Source organism: Pteronotus mesoamericanus, unplaced genomic scaffold (genome assembly GCF_021234165.1).
Source record: "Pteronotus mesoamericanus isolate MK-2021 breed Mesoamerican mustached bat unplaced genomic scaffold, CSHL_Meso_final contig_94, whole genome shotgun sequence".
Taxonomy (NCBI): domain Eukaryota; kingdom Metazoa; phylum Chordata; class Mammalia; order Chiroptera; family Mormoopidae; genus Pteronotus; species Pteronotus mesoamericanus.
The window spans coordinates 5,581,253-5,601,061 of record NW_026555285.1 but is presented as its reverse complement, the minus strand read 5'-3'; the positions used below and the strand labels follow the sequence as shown (position 1 = coordinate 5,601,061).

General features: G+C 38.6%; 1 protein-coding gene across 1 annotated transcript in view; it reads right to left on the bottom strand.

The window, feature by feature from the left end:
- Positions 1 to 19,809, bottom strand: part of NUFIP1 (nuclear FMR1 interacting protein 1) — a 51,157-nt gene that overhangs the window by 6,611 nt on the left and 24,737 nt on the right. Inside the window, exons 7-8 of the mRNA XM_054586362.1 lie at positions 18,474 to 18,667; positions 10,256 to 10,375 (exon numbers count right to left, since the gene is read on the bottom strand). Coding sequence (XP_054442337.1) covers positions 10,256 to 10,375; positions 18,474 to 18,667 — 314 coding nt within the window. The remainder of the gene's footprint in view (positions 1 to 10,255; positions 10,376 to 18,473; positions 18,668 to 19,809) is intronic.

Here is a 19,809-nt window from a genome sequence, read left to right as displayed (position 1 = left end):
AAACTAAAGGGAGAAACTGACAAAAAATACAAATCACAGCTGGGGACCTAAATACTACATTACCGCTGTAGACAGATCATCCAAACTGAAAATCGGTAAGGAAGTATCAGCCTTAAGTCCTGACCACTGTGGCTCACTTGATTGGGCATCATCCCACAAGACAAAAGATCACTGGTTTGATTCCTAGTCAGGGCACATGCCTGGGTTGTGAGTTCTGACACTAGTAGGGTGTGTGAGAAAGATGACTGATCAATGCTTCTCTCCCTTTCTTTCTCTCTCTCTTCCCTTCTCTCTAGAAATAAATAAATTAATAAAATCTTTAAAAAAATAGAAATATCAGCCTTAAATGAAACATCAAACCAAATGGACCTGCTTGACATGTACAGAGACTTTTATCCCAGATCCTTGGCTTATACATTCATGGAACATTCTCAAGGCTAGACCATATGCTGGATCATGAAACTAGCCTCAATGAATTCAAGCATATTTTCTGACCACAATGCTCTGAAATTAGAACTCCAAAAAGGAAGTGAAGAAATCCACAAATATGTGGAGATTAGACAATATACTAATAGGTAAGACTGGGTCAAAGAAGAAATAAAAGGTGATGTCAAAAGATACATAGAGACGAATGGGAATGACAATACGACATATCAAAACTTCTGGGAAGCAGAAAAAGCAGTAATAAGAAGGAAGTTTATATCATTATAGGCCTATCTCAAGAAGCAACAGAAATCTCAGATAAATGACCTAACATTACACCCTAAAAAAAAAAGTTTTATTTATTTATTTTTTAGAGAGGGGGAAGGGAAGGAGAAAGAGAGAGAGATACAGAAACGTGAAAGAGAAACATTAAGCAGTTGCCTACTGCACACATCCTGACCAAGGACTGAACCTGTAACACAGACACCTGCCCTGACTAGGAAATGAACTGGCGACCTGCTGGTTTGAGAAAGGGCACTCAAACCAACTGAGCCACACCAGGTAGGGGTAACATTACATCTTAAAGAACTAGATAAAGAACAAAAGCAACTCAAAGTTAGCAGAAGAAATAATAAAAATTAGAACACTACTGACTGGTGTGGCTCAGTGGGATGGGTGTCATCTCGCAAACGAAAAGGTTGCTGGTTTGATTCCCAGGCAGAGCACATGCCTGTGTTGCAGGCCAGGTCCCCAGTTGGGGGCATGAGAAAAATAACCTGTTGATGTTTCTCTCTCACACCGATGTTTCTCTCCTTTTCCCTCCCTTTCCCTCTCTCTAAAAATAAATAAAATCTTTTAAAATTAAAACAGAACTGAATGAAAGAGAGAACAAAAAGACTACACAAAAAAGTAATACAACAAAGAGCTGGTTCTTTCATACGATTAATAAAATTGACAAACTCCTGGATACACTAAAAAAAAAAAAAAAAGGACAAGAAAGATTTTATATAAACAAAATCAGAAATGAAAGAGGGGAGACTTCTGGGCACGATGGAAGTGTAGGTATATACACTCTGTCTCCTCACACAACCAAAAGAAGGAGAACAAATTTAAAAACAAGAAATAACCAGATGCCAGAAAATTGAACTATATGCAAGTCCAACCACCAAGAAATTAAAGAAGAAATATTTATCCAGACTGGTAGGAGGGGCAGAAACGGGCAGCCGGGGTGGAGAGGACACCGGCAAGGCAGCAGCTGGAGGACCAGGCAGGCAAGGCAGTGGCTGGCAGACCAGGTGGTCCCACATTTGCGTGCGGATAAACTGGAGGAACAGCCGGGGGGCGACACACACTGCGCAACCCAAGGTTCCAGCTCAGGAAAAGAAAGCCTCAAAACTCCTGGAGGTAAAACCTGTGGGGGTTGCGGGGACAGGAGAAACTCCCAGCCTCACAGGACAATCCATTGGAGAGACCCATGGGATCCTACAATGTACACCAAACCACTCACCCAGGAATCAGCACTAGAAGGGCCCTATTTGCTTGTGGGTAATAGGGGAAGTGACTGAAAGCCACCCAAGAGCCCAGCTAGCAGCACTGTTCCCTCTCACGGCCCCTCCCCCACACACAGCCCCACAACTTAGCAACCTGGGTTGCCCCGCCCTGGCGAATACCTAAGGCTTCACCCCTCCCAACCTAACAGGCATGCTGAGACAAAGAAATATGGCCCAAATGAAAGAACAGATCAAAGCTCCCAAAATAGAACTAAGCGATGAACACATGGCTAACCTATCAGATGCAGAGTTCAGAACATTGGTAATCTGGATGCTCACTGAATTGGCTGAGAAAGGTCACAAAATGGAAGAAAAAGCGGAGGCTATGCAAAGTGAAGTAAAGAAAAATACACAGGGAACCAACAGTAAGGGGAAGGAAACCAGGACTCACACCAACGACTGGGAGCAGAAGGAAGAGAGAAACATTCAACCCAAACAGAATGAAGAAACAAGAATGCAAAAAACTGAGGAGAGGCTTAGGAGCCTCTGGGACAACTGTAAACGTTCCACCATCAAGAAATCGAAAACTTATTTGTCCAGGAGCTCAGACAGTCCCAAGGGAGCACACACCAAGGCACATCATAATTACATTCCCCAAGATTAAAGATAAGGAGAGAATCCTAAAAGCAGCAAGAGAAAAGGAGACAGTTACCTACAAAGGAGTGCCCATAAGACTATCAGCTGATTTCTCAAAAGAAACCTTGCAGGCAAGAAGGGCAAGAAGTATTCAAAATCATGAAAAGCAAGGACCTCCATCGAAGATTACTCTATCCAGCAAAGCTATCATTTAGAATGGAAGGGCAGATAAAGTGCTTCCCAGAAAAGGTCAAGTTAAAGGAGTTCATCATCACCAAGCCCTTATTAACAGGCAGTGTTAAAGGGACTTATCTAAGAAAAAGATAAAAAACTATGAACAGTAAAACAGAGGGAAAGAGGAGGGGGAGGAATGGGGAAAAAAGTACAGGGAATAAGCAGCATAAATAGTAGGTACAAAATAGGCAGGGGGAGGTTAAGAATAGTATAGGAAATGGAGAAGCCAAAGTACTTCTATGTACAACCCCTGGACATGAACTAAATGGGGAGGTGGGGGGGGGATGCTGCAGGGAGGTGCGGTGCAGGGCGGAGAGGAGTGAAGGGGAGAAAAAAATGGGACAACTGTAATAGCATGATCAATAAAATGTATATAAAATATAAAAGAAAGAAATTAAAGAGAGCCACAGACATCACAGATATACAAATATCATACTAGAACTCTATGAAAGACTTTATGCCACAAAATTCAATAACCTGGAAGAAATAAGGGTAAGTTCCTGAAAATATATAACCTTCCCAGACTGAATCATGGAGAATTAGAAAATCTAAATAGATTAACAGTGACGACATCGAAACAACCATCAAAAACCTTGCCAAAAATAAAATTCGAGGATTAGATGGCTTCACTAGAGAATTCTACCAAACATTCAAAGAAGATTAATACCTATTCTTCTCAAACTCTTCAAAATACCTGAGGAAGAGGCAATACTTTTAAAACATTGTATAAGGCCAACAACCCTGATATCAAAATCTGGCAAGGATAATGCAAAAAAAAAAAAAAAAAGAAAGAAAGAAAGAAAAGAAAAAAGAAAGAATAAGAACTAAAAAACCCTAGAGACTGATCGCTCTGACTAATGCAGATACAAAAGTCTGAAACAAAACACTAGCAAATCAAGTACAACAACACATGAAAAAATAATACATCAAAATCAAGTGGGGTTCATTCCAGGGGCACAAGAGTAGTTCAGCAGAAGGAAATAGATCAATGTACTATACCACATTAACAAAACAAAGGGGAGGTTAGCCTCAAGATGGTGGCACAGGTAAACACAGTTTGCCTCCTCACACAACCACATCAAAACTGCAACTAAACTACAGAAAAACCATCATTCAGAACCATCAGATATCGAGCTGAATGGAAGCCCAACAGCTACAAAACTACAGAAACCACATCTATCCACAATGTTAGGAGATGCAGAGACACGGAGACCTGGAGTGGGTTCACCCACATGTCGTGGATAAAATTTGGGAGGGATATCTCAGGAGTGAGGGGTCCCAACCCAACATCAGGCCCCTCAGCCCAGGGATCCAGAACCAAAATGATATGCCACCAAAACTTCTGGCTGTAAAAACCAGAGGGGTTTCAGTTGCTGAAAAGAAACACTGAATTCCCAAGCAGTTTCTCATAAAGGCCCTGCACATGAACTTCCTCTGAGATCCAGCACTGGGGAAGCAGCTTGCAAGCTACCAGTAGCATACCAGGAGAAACTGAAGTTTTTGGCATCAGGACAGGAGCTGGGGGACAGCCTTCTTTCAGAGAGAAATGCAGGCAGAAGCCAGTGATCCTTTTTGAGCCCTCCTCCAAACAGAGCCACAGAGCTGACAGAAGGGGCTGTATCGGAGACCCCACCAACCTGGCTCACATGGTTTACTCCCCACTGGTGAATCCCTGAGGCTCCATCCCACCCAACTTACAACCTACCCAAGCTGTTGACAGTGGCTTTTTGATATGAATGGGTGGTCTCAGCTCAGGCTTCAAATCTTCCTAAATCCTCCAAAAAAAGCAACAGCCAGCCTCAGTGAGCCCCAGCCCCCATGCCTCTGACTAAGCAACCCCAGGCCTGCCACTAGCAGCAGCCAGCTTTGGACCACAGTTTGGCTTCACCTGGGAACCTCCAAACCCAGCACAAGTAGCAGCCATCTGCAGATTACTTTGTAGGTCATGCTGGGAGGCCCTGGGTGGAATACAGGTGGTAGCCGACCATGGCCTGCACCAGGTGGGAAACCCCAGAACCTGTACACCCAGTGCACAGCTACACACCACACTGTAACATCACTACCCTGCCCCTGCAGAGCTGATCCTCCACAGAGGGTGGAGGTTGGTTATCAGGAGTCAGCCATTCCTCACAGCTCACTTGCCTGGGTACATCCTTCCCATTGACTTGCCAATAGCAGTCAAGGCTCAACTATAGTGAAGAGTGTTCTCAGCCCATATGGACGTTGCAACTTGAGTACCAGCTTGGGGGATAGGGAAGGCTGTGCCACTGGACCCTACAGGACACCTACTACATTAGGCCACACAACCAAAACATGGAGTCAAAGCAGCTCTACCTAATACATAGATGCAAACACAGGGAGGCTGTCAAAATAAGGAGACAAGTAAGCATGACCCAAATGAAAGAACAGATCAAAACTCCTGAAAAAGAACTAAACAAAATGGAGATGAGCAATCTAGCAGATGAAGAATTCAAAAACACTGGTTATAAGGATGCTCAAGAAACTTAGTGAGTATCTCAACAACATAACAAAGACCCAGCAGAAATGAAGGATATGCTAATGGAAATAAAGAAAAATTTACAGAGAACCAACAATAGAATGGATGAAGCTGAGAATTAAAGGAATGATATGGAACATAAGGAAACAAAAAACAACCAACAGAAAAACAAGCAAAAAGAATCCAAAAACATGAGGATAGTGTAAGGAGCCTCTGGGACAACTTCAAGCACTCCAAACCCTGCATCATAGGGGTGCCAGAAGGAGAAGATAAAGAGCAAGAAATTGGAAATCTATTTGAAAAAATAATGAAAGAAAACTTCCCTAATTTGGTGAAGGAAACAGACATTCAAGCCAACGAAGCACAGAGTCCCAAACGAGATGGATGCAAAGAGCCCCATACTAAGACACATTATAATTAAAATGCCAAAGGTTAAAGATAAGAGAGAATCTTAAAAGCAGCAAGAGGAAAGCAGTTACCTACAGGAGAGTTCCCATAAGACTGTCAGCTGATTTCTCAAAAGAAATTTTGCAGGCAAGAAGGGACTGGCAAGAAATAGTCAAAATCATCAAAAGTGGGGACCTACAGCCAAGATTACTCTACCCAGCAAAGTTGTCATTTAGAATGGAAGGGTAAGTAAAGAGCTTCCCAAACAAGAAAATAACAGAGGAGTTCAGTATCACCAAACCATTATTCTATGAAATGTTAAAAGGACTTATTTAAGAAAAAGAAGATCAAAACTATGAACAATAAAATGGCAACAAACACATACCTATCAACAACTGAATCTAAAAAACAAACTAAGCAAACAAGATGAAGAGAGAGAATCATAGATATACTGTTTTGATAGTTGCCAGATTGGGGGTGGGGTGGGAAAATGGGTGAAGACGTGAGGATTAAGAAGTACAAATAGTTACAGAACAACCATGGGGATGTCAACTACCATATAGGAAATGGCACAGCCAAAGAATTTACATGCATGACCCGTGGACAGGAGCAATGGTGTGGGGATTGCTTGAGGGAGTGCAGGGTGCTGAATGGAGGGTGGCAAAGGGGGGAAAAATTGGAACAACTGCAATAGCATAATCAATAAAATATAATTAAAAAGAAGAAACAAAGGATAAAAATCATATGATCTTATTAATAGATGCAGAAAAAGCAACTCATAAGATACAACATCCATTTATGATTAAAACACTCACTAAAATAGGTATAGAAGGAATGTACCTCAACATAATAAAAGCTGTATATAACAAATCCTCAGTCAATATCATACTCAATGGTGAAAAACTGAAAGCTTTTCCTCTAAGATCAGGAATAAGACAAGGATTCCCATTCTCACCTCTCTTATTCAACATAGTCCTGGAAGTTCTAGCCAGAGCAATTAGGCAAGAGAAAGATATAAAAGGCATCCAATTTGGGAATGAAGGAATAAAAATGTCATTTTTTTTGCAGATTACATAATTCTGTATATAGAAAACCCTAAAGTCTCCACTAAAAAAACTATTAGAAACAATAAATACAGTAAAGTAAATGTACAAAACCTGCTGCTTTCGTATATACTAACAATAAAATTTCAGAAAAAGAAAATAAAAAGACAATTCCAACTGCAACCAAAAGAATAAAATACCTAGGGATAAACTTAACAAAGGAGGTGAAGGACCTATATACTGAAAACTACGAAGCATTACTAAGAGATTTAAACAGATACAATGAAATGGAAATATATTCTGTGTTCATTAATTGGAAGAATCAACATAGTTAAAATGGCCATATTACCCAAAGCAATATACAGATTTAATGCAATCCCCATCAAAGTACCAATGTCATTTTTTTAAATAAATAAGAACAAAAAATACATTTGCATGGAACCACAAACAACTTCAATAGCCAAAGCAATGCCGATTAAAAAGAAATGAAGCCAGAGACATCATGCTACCTGACTTCAAATTATACTACAGAGCTACAAGAATCAAATAGCACGCTACTGGCCAAAAAAAAAAAAAAAAGAAGAAGAAGAAGAAAAAGAGAGACACGCATAGACCAATGGAGTGGAACTGAGAGCCCAGAAATAAATCACATGTATATGGGCAAGTATTTTTTGAAACAGGAGCCAAAAGCACGTGATGGAAAAAAGAAAAGACTTTATAATAAATGGTGCTGGGAAAACTGAAAAGCCACATGCAAAAGAATGAACCTAGATTACAGTTTGTCCCCCTGTACAAAAATTAATTCAAAATGGATCAAAGACCTAAATATAGGATCTGAAACAATAAATTACATAGAAAACATAGGCACTAAACTTACGGACTTTGGTTATAGAGAACATTTTTTGAACTTGACCCCAAAGGCAAGGGAAGTAAAGGCAAAAATAAATGAATGGGACTTTATCAAACTAAAAAGCTTCCGCAGAGCAAAAGAAACCAACAACAAAATGCAAAGGCAACCAATCTAATGGGAGATGATATTTGCAAACAAAAGCTCCAACAAGGGGTTAATAACCAAAATATATAGAAAATTTAAACAATTCGACACCAAACAAACAATCCAATTAAAAAACGGGCAGAGGACCCGAACACACATTTCTCCCAAGAAGGCATACAAATGGCCAACAGATACATGAAAAGCTTTACTAGCTATTAGGGAAATACAGATCAAAACTACAATGAGATACCACCTCACACCTGTTAGAAAGGCTATTACCAAAAGACAGGTAATAACTAGTGTTGCAGATGTTGTGGAGAAACAGGAACCCTCAGTTCACTGCTGGTGGAAATGTAAACTGGTACAGCCGCTATAGAAAATTATGGAGGTTCCTCAAAAAACTAAGACTAGAGTTACCATATGACCCAGCAATCCCTTTTTTGGGTATCTACCTGAAAAACTCGAAAACATTTATTCACAAAGGTTTATGCACCTCTCCCTATGTTCACCGCAGCATTATTCACAGTGGCCGAGACAGGGAGGAAACCGGTGTCCTTTAATAGAGGACTGGATAAAGAAGATGTGGTACATATATACGATGAAATACTATCCAGCCATAAGAAGAGATGAAATACTCCCATTTGTGACAACATGGATGGACCTTAAGAGTATTATGCTAAATGAAATAAGTCAGTCACATAAAGCTAAGAACCATGTGATTTCACTCATATGTGGGACATAAAAGTGAAACTCAAAGACAGACAACAGTATGGTGGTCATCCGAGGGAAGTGGGTAGGGTGGTAAAGGTGACCAAGTGTATGGTGATGGAAGATGATTTGCCTTTGGGTGGTGGACACCCAAAACAATATAAACAGATCATGTATCACAGAAACATACACTTGAAATCTATGTGATTTTATTAACCAATGTCATGCCAATAAGTTTAATTTTGAAAAGAAAAAGCTAAGCATTCCTATGAAGGAAGACATCAAATGCCACACAGAGAAAGGCTATAAATGAAAGGCAATATATTACAGTTGGCTTCTTCAGACTTTTAAGTCCCTAAAACTAGGTTTTACATCAGCTCAGGCACATACTAAGCTTTGCACACTTATCTTCTCTAAGCTTAAAGTTCTATGAAATGAAGGGGAGGAAACTCAAAGATCCCTTCCAGTTTCTTTTCTTCCTTCTAATTAAAAAAGGGTGGCAGCCTCAAAATGAAGACATGAATATAAAAATATTAAACGTTTATCTTAAGAGAGAGAAGAAAGCATTCATAGCTTGTTTTTATTGGATTCAGTAATTTGGTAACAGCTTTCTGTGCTATCACCTGTCATAAATACAACTGATAAGCATGAAATATAATATGTGTTTAAAGAATAACTCCATCTTCATATCAGTGTACTGGAAACAAGAATAAAGAAATACTGTTTTTATTTAAAAAAAAAAACAAACCCAAAAAACAAGAAGAGGCAACCATCTGATAAAGCCAAAGTAGTTTATATTTCAAAATTCAAGTAGCTTTTAACCAGCTACCATAGTAAGCTAGAGCCCATTTTAAGAAGGAAAAAAAAAAAACCCTGTTAACATCTTCCAACTACATGAAATTGATTATCTCTGCCTAGTCAGCATTAAAGGTGCTGCCATCTTCATCCAATTACATTCAAATCTTCTCTGCATTCTACATATTCATTGTTAGACCCTATATTCTTATCTTCAGTAGAGCTACTGCGATTATTCATCTTGTCCTGAGATACACATATATGCATGCTCTCATACTGGTAAACCCTAAATAATATTACCATACAGAATCAGGTTTCCAGAACAGCAGGACATAAGCTTATTCACTAAGAACATGCTGGATTATTGATATGAACAATGGTTAAGAATTGGCAACACTGCCAATAGATCAATGGCCTATTCACAGCTCTTCTAAAGTGGCCTTAAAAGCGATGCTAGAGATTACACTGGTTTGCCATCATCTTTAAAGGTAAGACATATCTCCTGAACATCGCTGATCTCTCAGAAAGACTCCTGCAAGGATCCCATTTCTTCCAACCTTTAAAACACACATACTAATGCAACTGCCAAATACAGGGCTGCTGTGTTCCCCAAAGAGATAATTTATGTAAATCTGCTCTATGAAGAGCAATACCCTATATATATTTAAGAAAGTCTATCATTCTCTCTGTCATAAAGGATCTCTTTTTACCTACTGAAGGTGCTAAATATGGATACTAGAAAGAAGAAATTAACTTTCTTTGCTATATCTTTTAGAATTTTCTTCTATTCCATTAGTCAATAGTCTCTCTTCCCAGTCTTTCACTCAAAAAAAAAGTTTGCCTTTTTCTCCCAGAATAGCAATATATTTCCCCATTTATCACATGTTAACTTCTGAATCAACTGAAATAAGAATTTCAATATCAAATGAAGAATGTGCATGACACATCTTTCCTCAGACATGAATGGTTACTGATGCATAGCATGTATCATAGGCAAAAGCAACAAAACAAAACAAACCCAAGTGCAACAACTGAGACCACGACTTACCTTCTGGCTCACTCTCTGACCCTGAGAGACTGCCATAGCTGCTCATTAGTGAGCACAGGGCTGGTGTCACTTCCTTGGGTATGACAGTACTTAGTAGTGGTTTCTCCTCTTTATCAGACTCTGAAATAGAAAGGAAAATAAGAGTAAAATAATATACAAAAAACATCTACCACCATAAAAAGAATGTTGATAGCCCGTCACTCTCTTATATTCTAATGGAAAGAAAGTAATTTCTGATCCCTTCCTAAATCTTCCCAAAGAACAAAACCCAGGACACTGAAAAATTTCCTTTTGGTTTAAATCTTCATAGTCAGAGAAGCTATTTGCCCCAAAGAGAAGACACAGGGGCAAATGGAAGCTATACACAGCTCTGTTACTTACCATACTTCACAGGTTATGAAATTTGGGCTTTCTTAAAATTAACTTACACAATCTTTGCTATTAATTTATTTACTTTATTTATGCTATTAATTAATTTTATTAAGGCACTAGAAAGGCCAGAAATTTATTTAACTTCACTGGGTTAAGATAATTGACCCTGAAAATTAGATTTAGGAATAAAATATAAAAATACCCACCATTGTTGTTTTTAAGACCAGTTTTAAGGACAGAAGTAATATTAATGCCATCTATAGATAAAGGTTTAATCAGAGTTCTGCTGAAATTAATCAGCCCGAAGTTTTTATTATTTGGAACTTCTAAGAACTTAAGTAAACAAGACAAGCATGAGAATGGAGCAAGTCCTCAAGAGCCTGCCAAAGATAAAGTGTTTGATCAGAGCCCAGCAAGCATTTGTTTTTGGCAGCTCTAAAAATGTATTAATTCTTTGCAAAACAACCAATAAAAATAAAGCATGATGGAGAATGAAGACAATTGTAACTTGTTTATGTAATGAACTAACTCAACCCACAACCAATATAAAATGTTTCAAGACAGTATTTAATGAACTCAGTCTAGGGGAAACCAAAATAGGCCAATATGAAATGGGAGTGCACTTTTCTGTGAATAACTACCACCTTCTGGTGGCTGAAATTAAATCCTCTCTCCTCCACCCAGCCACACTGCCAGCACACCATCCAAAAACTGCTCCTGGTCAACTTTAAGCTAATTTATCCCCTATTCTTCTGGATTAATAAAGGGAATGGGAAATAAGTAGCATGGATAAATAGATAGGTAGGTAGACAGATAGACAGAATATAGATATATATTATTAGTGGATTAAACACAAATCCACCTCAATATTAGTATGGAGACTCTTCCTCCCATTGTTTGAATCATGACAGGCCAAACTCTATGCTTTCAGTCTAAAACCCAAACAGAGATACCAAAATGTACAATACACGCTCTTTAAAGACATGAGCACATTTCATCCTTATCAGGTATCAATTTCAGTATTAATTGCAGGTGATGAAACCAAATTCAGAGAATCTGAGTAACTTTCCCTTCAGGTTACAAAACTTAAAACAGTTGGGTCAAATTTAAGCTCTGGCTATCTAACTACAAATCCTAACTCTTAACTACTGAGCTAGTATATCTCCTATATCCATTCTCTTCTTAAAATGAAGCCATCCTATCAAAATGTCTCTTTGGTCAATGATTAATGCTAATAAATGTCTTCTTCCAGCTATAGTTCCATTTCTCTGTTCCCTTTTACAGCAAAATTACAAACAACTATTTGATATAATCACCAGGAAATCATCTGGACCTGAAATTCCCTCGGCTGTCTGACCCACTCCAGAATTTACTCCAATTTGTCTTTCAGGCCTGCCATGCCACTGAAGCTTGTCCTGCCAAGTTAACCTGCCCGCTCTGTGTTGCCAAGTCTAGAGGTCATTTCTTGGCTCTCATCTTACTTCACCTAAAGACAACATTTCACAGTAATCATGTGTTACTTTTAAAAACATATTCTTCCATGTGGCTTCCAGACCCCCATCACTTGGCTCTCCTTTCCCAAACTCCCTACTGAATTCTCCTCAGTGACCAACTTCCAATTTTTTCAAGTACCCCTGGTTCCAATCCTGAGCAAATCTTCCTCTTTATGCCTCCTCCTCCTCTTATGATTTCATTTTATCCAAAATCTTAAAGTACTATCTAGATGCTGGTGAATCATAAATTTATACCTCCAGCCTTCAGTTTTCCCCTAAATTCTAGGATAATGTAAGTGCCTGTTCCATATCACTGCCTGGAGGTCAAACAGGTCTCCAAGGTTAACAGGTCCAAAAACAAGCATCTGACTTCTTCTCCAAACCTGCCTTCCAGAAGTCTCCCCCTCAATAAATACCAACGTTTACTTCTCTATGCGTCAAAATCTAGCAACCATCCTGGACCCTTCTCTTTCTTTCACATACTATATCCAAAGTATCAATAAATGTTGTCAACTCTATTTTGAAAATAGCTCCAGAATCATACCCTTCTCATTACTTCCACTACTACAACCCCAGTCCAAGTCAACATTTCTTGCCTGGAATGACCCTGCCCACTGCTCCGTACAATCTATTCTCTACCTAAACACATAAGCAAGATCCTATCACCTTTCTGCTCAACCTCAGAGTAAAGTCTCAAGTCATTTCCTAGCCTACAATATCCTACTTGATCTGGCCCTTCACTTGTTTCTACTAAAATACTACCACTTTGTTCCCTGCTCACTCCACTCCAATCTTACTGTTCCCTGAGCACAGGAAGCGTGCTCTCACTGCAAGGTGTTTGCACTTGTTCCTTTCTCTGCTTGAAAGCTATCCCTTCAGGTATCAGCTCCTAATTTTATTTAGATTTCTTAGTGTCACCTTATCAGAAATACCTTCACTGCTTTTATAAAATAGCACACTCCTTTCTTCAACCATCATTCTCTATTCTTTCACTTAGCTTTACTCATCTTCATGTCACTTATATCAACTCATATGTATTTACTACATGCACCCCCAGTAAGGCCATAAGCGACAGGAGAGGAGTTTGGCTTTGTTCAGTATTTTGTCGTTAGAGTCTAGAAAAGTGCTCAACAAATATCTGAAGAACAAACTGTCGCATGAATGAAGGCAAGTTCAAAAAGAAAAACTTGTACAGATGACAGAGCTAGGAAGAGGTAGGGCCCCAATAGAAGCCTAGTTCTGTCTCGATTCAAAGCTCATTCTTTTTTCTTTTTTGTTTTAATAACATGATTCTATTTTTATTTAACAAAATAAAATACATGTTAATAAGAAAAAATATTTCTGGAAAGATATACAACAAAATGTGAGCAGTGGCTATCTCTGTAAGTTAAGAAAGTAAGTTGTTTTTATTTTACGCTTTTCGGTTTTCCCTCATTTTCTGCATTAAAATCATGAAATAATAGAAAATAAAGAAATAAACCCTAGAGGAAAATGTTACCTCATAATTCAATTCAAGAAGTGGAGGACAAGGCTTTAATTGGCCTACATAACTTCCCCTTCACTCTTTAATATTTTGAAACAATTTTAAATTTACACAAGTGTTGCAAAGGTAGCAGAGAATTTTCACACATCCTTCACCTACTTTCTCCTAATGTTATTATCTTACACAAATACAGTACATTTACCATAGCTAACAAACTGCACTGGTATAATTCTACTACTTAAATTATAGACTGTATTGTAATTTCACCAGTTTTTCCATTAATGTCCTTTTTCTATTCCAGAATCCAATCCCCCATTATCACATTGCGTTCTGTCCTCATGACTCCTCATCTGTGTCTCCTTCGGTCTATGACAATTTCTCAGTATTTCTTTGTCTTTCATGGACCTGACAGCTTTAAAGACTACTGATCAATTATTGTAGAATATCCCTCAGCTTTGGGTCTGTCTGGTGTTTTCTGATGATAATGCTAAAACTATAGATTTCAGATAGTGTCCTCTCATCGTATCATATCAGAGGGTCCATGATACCCACACGACATTACTGGAGATGTTAACCTTGATCACTTGGTGGTCTGCCAGGTTTCTCTGCTGTAAAGTTACTATTTTTCTCTTTCATTATTCTACTTCTTGAAATGAGTCACTAAGTCCAGACAACATTCAAGGGGATGAGAATTAACCTCTACCTCCTAGAGTAAGGAATATTAAAGAATTTTGGAGATACTCTAAAACCACCATGGTAAACCTTATTTTACCTTAAAGTGCTGCCACCAATTTTACCATTTATCAATTGTTCTTGCCTGAAACAATTATTACTGTGGTGTTCTAATGGTGACTTCCGGCTTCTCCCTAACTTCTTTTACAATTATTAATTGAAATTCTATAAAAAGATTTGTCCCTCTTCCCCTATATTTACTTGTATCAGTATGGACTCATGGATATTTATGTTATTCTTTGGGTTACCATCTATTATTTATTTTGTGGCTCAAATTGCTCCAACTTTAGCCATTGAAAGCATATTCCAGTTGGTCCCTATATCCTTTTGACACGCCCACATCCTGCTGTTTTTGAGCACTTTCTTACTTCCTGGCACTATATTAGATCATCTTGGCTCACTCTGTATTCTCCCCGTCCCAGACTTGAGTCATTTCTCCAAAAGGCTCCAGTCTCCCTAATCGGAGAATGGTAAAGCCACAGTCTGAGTGCTTGATGCACTCATTATTAGGAGTGTCCCAAAGCTCACTGTACTCGCCCGCTTCCCCAAGGTGAGAGTTAGGAGTTCACACAAATGAACCACCACATGTAATAGCAGTTGGAAAAGGGGCACTGCCCTTTTGACTTGATCAAAGTGTCCCCCACAGTGACTTTTCATCTCAAAAGAAAATGCCATTGCAAAGCCCCCCAGATCTACCTCTCATTTTTAGCAGCTCTCCTGGAAATACTGTGCCAAAGGCACTGTGATGGTTGACACTACTTAACACACTTCACTTATTGTTTAATAAAAACGGCCAAAACATTTCTCTCAACTAAAAATATCAGTATGATATCTTATCAGAAAATGGTAAAATCAAACCTTATAATGATTATAAAATACCAGCTCAAATGATTTCTCTTACTGTTAAAACACCAACGACACTTTTCTTACGGTAAATCCCACCTCTCTCTTATACATACATATCATGTTCCCACTAACCAAAAAAATAATACAATGATCTAAAACTCATCACTAGACTATGAGTGTCGTGAAGGCAGCAGGAGACTTCTCTGAATTACAGTTCTGGGCAAGCAAAATGTAGGACCTCAGTAAATCCCCACTGAAATAAAAATGGGGAAACAAATTGCGTTTCAAATGTCTTATCCAACTCTAAACACTTACTGCAAAAGCTTCGCCTCTGGCTTCTTTCTACAACTCATTTCTTTACTTGCTTCTCCTCTCCTTCCTCCTCCTATTTCCTATTGCTTTAATGGAACAAACACAGTTACATGTTCTAGCCTCAAGAACATTTATAGATTAAAGAAAACAATATCTATTGAAAAAAAATCACCCTTAAAAAATGGGAACTTGGCTTTATGGTTTCCAGCTCTCAAAAACAGGCATTTAACAACGGGCATTCATGACAGCTGAGGTGCTAGGCTAGCTTCTTTTCTTACTTTAACATCTACCTTTTAAACAACAAGCCCATTTATCCTATGTGTCAGTACATAGTTAGACTGATGTCCTAGTGTTCTATAATATCTATATTGTAACAAATGACTAACAAATTGGATCCTTTTTGTTTTGTTGATGCTGAGGCACTTTAGTCTGTGATACTCAAGGACACACTACTGCCCAGCTCCTTTCTTTCTAGCTATGTTAGAACTTACTAAAACCACAGGCCAGGAAAGCCATTAAACATGTTGCATCCATATTTAAAGAAAAGCAACAAAATAAATGTGGTCCTAACAAATGAAATACCAAAAAGACTAAAAGGAAATGTAGTGGTAACAGGCCATACTCAAAGCTGATCAGCTGGGAGACTCCAAATGACATGCTTTCCCTTTGAAACAATATCAACCCCATGTTTAACGCACTTGCACAATTAACGAGAGTTGATCTACTACCAAGCGTCACAAAAAGGCAGGCTCAGGCTTCCTTTCTAAGCATGTTATTAAGTTTATAAAGACTGAGAATCTCTCCTATCTAAAATGAGAATGCTGATGTCTGCATAAGATTCTGAGCCCCCCCCCAAAAAAGGAGAAATGTAAGAAATTGAGAAATCTCCATTTTTAAAATAAGCTTAGTGCTGAAGAGTGTTGACTGCCACATGAGAGCAAGAACAGGACTGTATCACCATGCTGCCCTAAGACCTGCAACTTGAATAACAAGCACACTACAAGATTTGACTGGCTCTGGTCCAAGGTGAAAGAAGCTGCCTCCAAAAAAGTGTAAAACTGCTATGTTGGAGAGTGGAGGTGCTGAGAATACAAGTATTTAGGGCATGCAAAAAAAAAAAAAAAAAAAAGTATGTGTGGTTTTCTGTAGCTCTACCTGAAATGAAAAGTTGAGGAACCAATGGTCTAAACATTGAAGTGGAAAATGTAAAAATCCAGAAGAAATCTGAGAAATTTTTATGACATGAATTTAAATGGAATCTTTCCCACAAAATGAGAATACAAGGTATTTACTATGTTGTTCATATCTAAAGTGTCTCTTAAAGATCTAGCTAGACGTAAGTAAAAGCAAGATATATAATAATCTTTTCATTGATATTTCACCATATTAACACTTACTGAAATACTTCTTTAAAAATGAGAACAGAACGACCCACCTGCTAAAGCTAACAAAACAAAAACAACAAAGAATACTCAATGTTAGAGTTCTTCAAATGTTAGAGAACTGCACAAAGTGAATAATTACATAACTTTCAAATTAGTAATTTACTGATTACAATGGTAGCCTTCATATTTGTGTTTCATGTATTTTAATGATATGAAAGTTTATTTTTAGGTACAGATGGTATTTTATCATCAAGGTCACACATAGATGTGAAGAAGTGTAGTCTCTAACACTTTTTGAAGCGGAAAAAAAAACAGCGCCCAAGAGTTAACTCAGTGATGCCCAAAATATCATCGGCCTTTTCCCCTGCTATCAGCAAGGGTAAGAAGATGCCTTTTCTAAACTCTTTCCAACACCTCAACTATCCTAGGTTCACGCAATATATTTTTTAGACAAATTCAGACTTCACATTTAGAAGTACTATGGTGTACTAGTGGAGTCAGACTCTTTATGTTCAAACTCTGGCTCTGCCATTAACTAGCAGTATGAGTAAGGCAAATCACTTACCTTGTGTTCTTCAACTCTAAAATGGAAGTAGCAACAGTTCATATGTAAAAGGTTTGTTATAAGGAGATGAGTTAACATATATATAAAGCTTTTACAGCACAGTAAACACCTTACTTAATAAGTGGTAGCTTAGCTTGTGTTGAATGTAATCTTATTTTTAGCCCAACATTCTCTTATGCCAAGACTGTTTTCTGACCTAGTTCAGTCAGCGGATTAGTTATCTCCCTGTTTCTTGCCAGATATAAGTTCAATAATTTTTCATGTGAAGCCACTGTCTTCCAGGTTGAACAGAGACTGTTAGCAAACCTACAAAATAAGCTCAGTCCACTCACTAATAATACTCCTTTGCAAAATAGGACACATATGCAATGAGATAGTCTCCCAATGCTACTAGAAGAAAAGGTGGTGGAAATATTTACATATACATTTTCATTTTTCAAAAGGGGAATCTGGGCCTCAGAGGCTGGATATCTGCATGGGACAGGAGCATTTTGGTTCTTCAATTTTTCAACTTATAAGCAAGAGTAAACTTGCCCCATAAGTTCTAAAGGAAATTCAATAAACATACAAATATATTCTATGCCCTGAGGAAGAACAATATTACTCGAATACTATGAGTTAGTTATTATTTACCCAAAGAGATTGTGTTCATGCTCAGTAGCATAAATAATACTAGATTCCATTGGGATTACTAATTTATAGGCAAGGCAAAATTCACATAATTGGGCAAATTTGAATCTACAGTATCAATACACTTAAAGTTCCAAAATTACATTATACTATGGAAATTATTCAACATATATTATCTTTCTTTCACATTCTGCCTGCCTCATGCGCCCACCGGCAAGGTTCAGAAAAGATGTCCTGAAATGAGGTTTTTGACAAGGAATTCCTAAAAAAAAAACAACAACAACATCATTCTACCTTTTTACATATTTGCAATTAAACTCTCCACAAACAATGCTATGAAGAATGAACTTCAGCATCACTGTTTATACTTATAAACACACTATTTCCCTGTTTAACTTACCAGAATCAGTATTTACCAAAACACTCAGAGGGTCTGCATTTGTCTCGGGTCGACCTTCAGGCTGCAAGTCACACAAATGGTTGCCTGATCCAATGGCTGCTCTCTGTCCAGCTCGGTCATTTTTCCATTTGTGATGTCTGCCAGGACTTCTGATTTTTGCCATCTGTGAATGTCTGGACATTCCCCTCATCTTACTGGAGGAGAAAAAAAGCAATTCTTAATATAAAAGACAATGACATTAAAAAAATATTGAAAAAGTCTATGTGAATCCAAAGAAATATAGCTGTCAATCAATCACTTGTAGCCTAGTTTATTAGAGAGACCAGAATAAAATAAATTCAATGGGAGTAAATGACTTCAGAGAACAGCTTTAAAACAGTGTTGGTGGAGATCTGGTGGACAACAACCCCAACAGCCAACCCCTAGGTTGTGGAAACTCTAAGCTCTTTCACCTGTAACCTACTGTTACTATATTAGAAGAGCCCTATTAGACTTCCGACCAAGATGAAGGAAGACACACTTTGCTTCCTCGCACAACCAAAAGGACAACAACATATTTAAAACAAAAATAACCAGAACTGCCAGAAAATCGAACTGTATGGAAGTCTTACAACGAAGAAGAAACATACAGATCGGTAGGAGGGGTGGTGAGGGGCAGCCATGGTGGAGAGGATGCATGGCAAGGTGGTAGCTGGCGGACTGGGCAGTCCCATATTTGCGTGTGGGTAAACAAGGAGGAACAGCAGGGGAGTGAGACACATTGCACAATCCAGGGTTCCAGTGCGGGAAAAGGAAAGCCTCAAAACCTCTGGCTGTAAAAACCTGTGGGGGTTTTTGTGGTAGTGGAAGGCTCTCCCAGCCTCACAGGAGAGTTTGTTGGAGAGAACCATGGGGTCCTAGAACCTACACAAACCTACCCACCTGGGAATCAGCACTAGAAGGGCCCAATTTGGGTAGTGGGTAAATGACTGAAAGCTGGCAGAGAGCTGAGCAAGAGGGCTTGTTCCCTCTTGGACCCCTCCCCCACACACAGCCTCACAACGCAGTGACCTTTGTTGCCCCGCCCTGGCGAATACCTAAGGCTCCACCCCTCCCAACCTAACAGGCACACTGAGACAAAGAAATATGACCCAAATGAAAGAACAGATCAACACTCCAAAAATATGACTAAGTGATGAAGAAATGGCCAACCCATCAGATGCAGAGTTCAAAACACTGGTAATCTGGATGATCACAGAAATGGTTGAGTATGGTTGCAAAATGGAGGAAAAGGCAAAGGCTATGCAAAGTGAAAGAAAGAAATATACAGGGAACCAAGAGTGAAGGGAAGGAAACC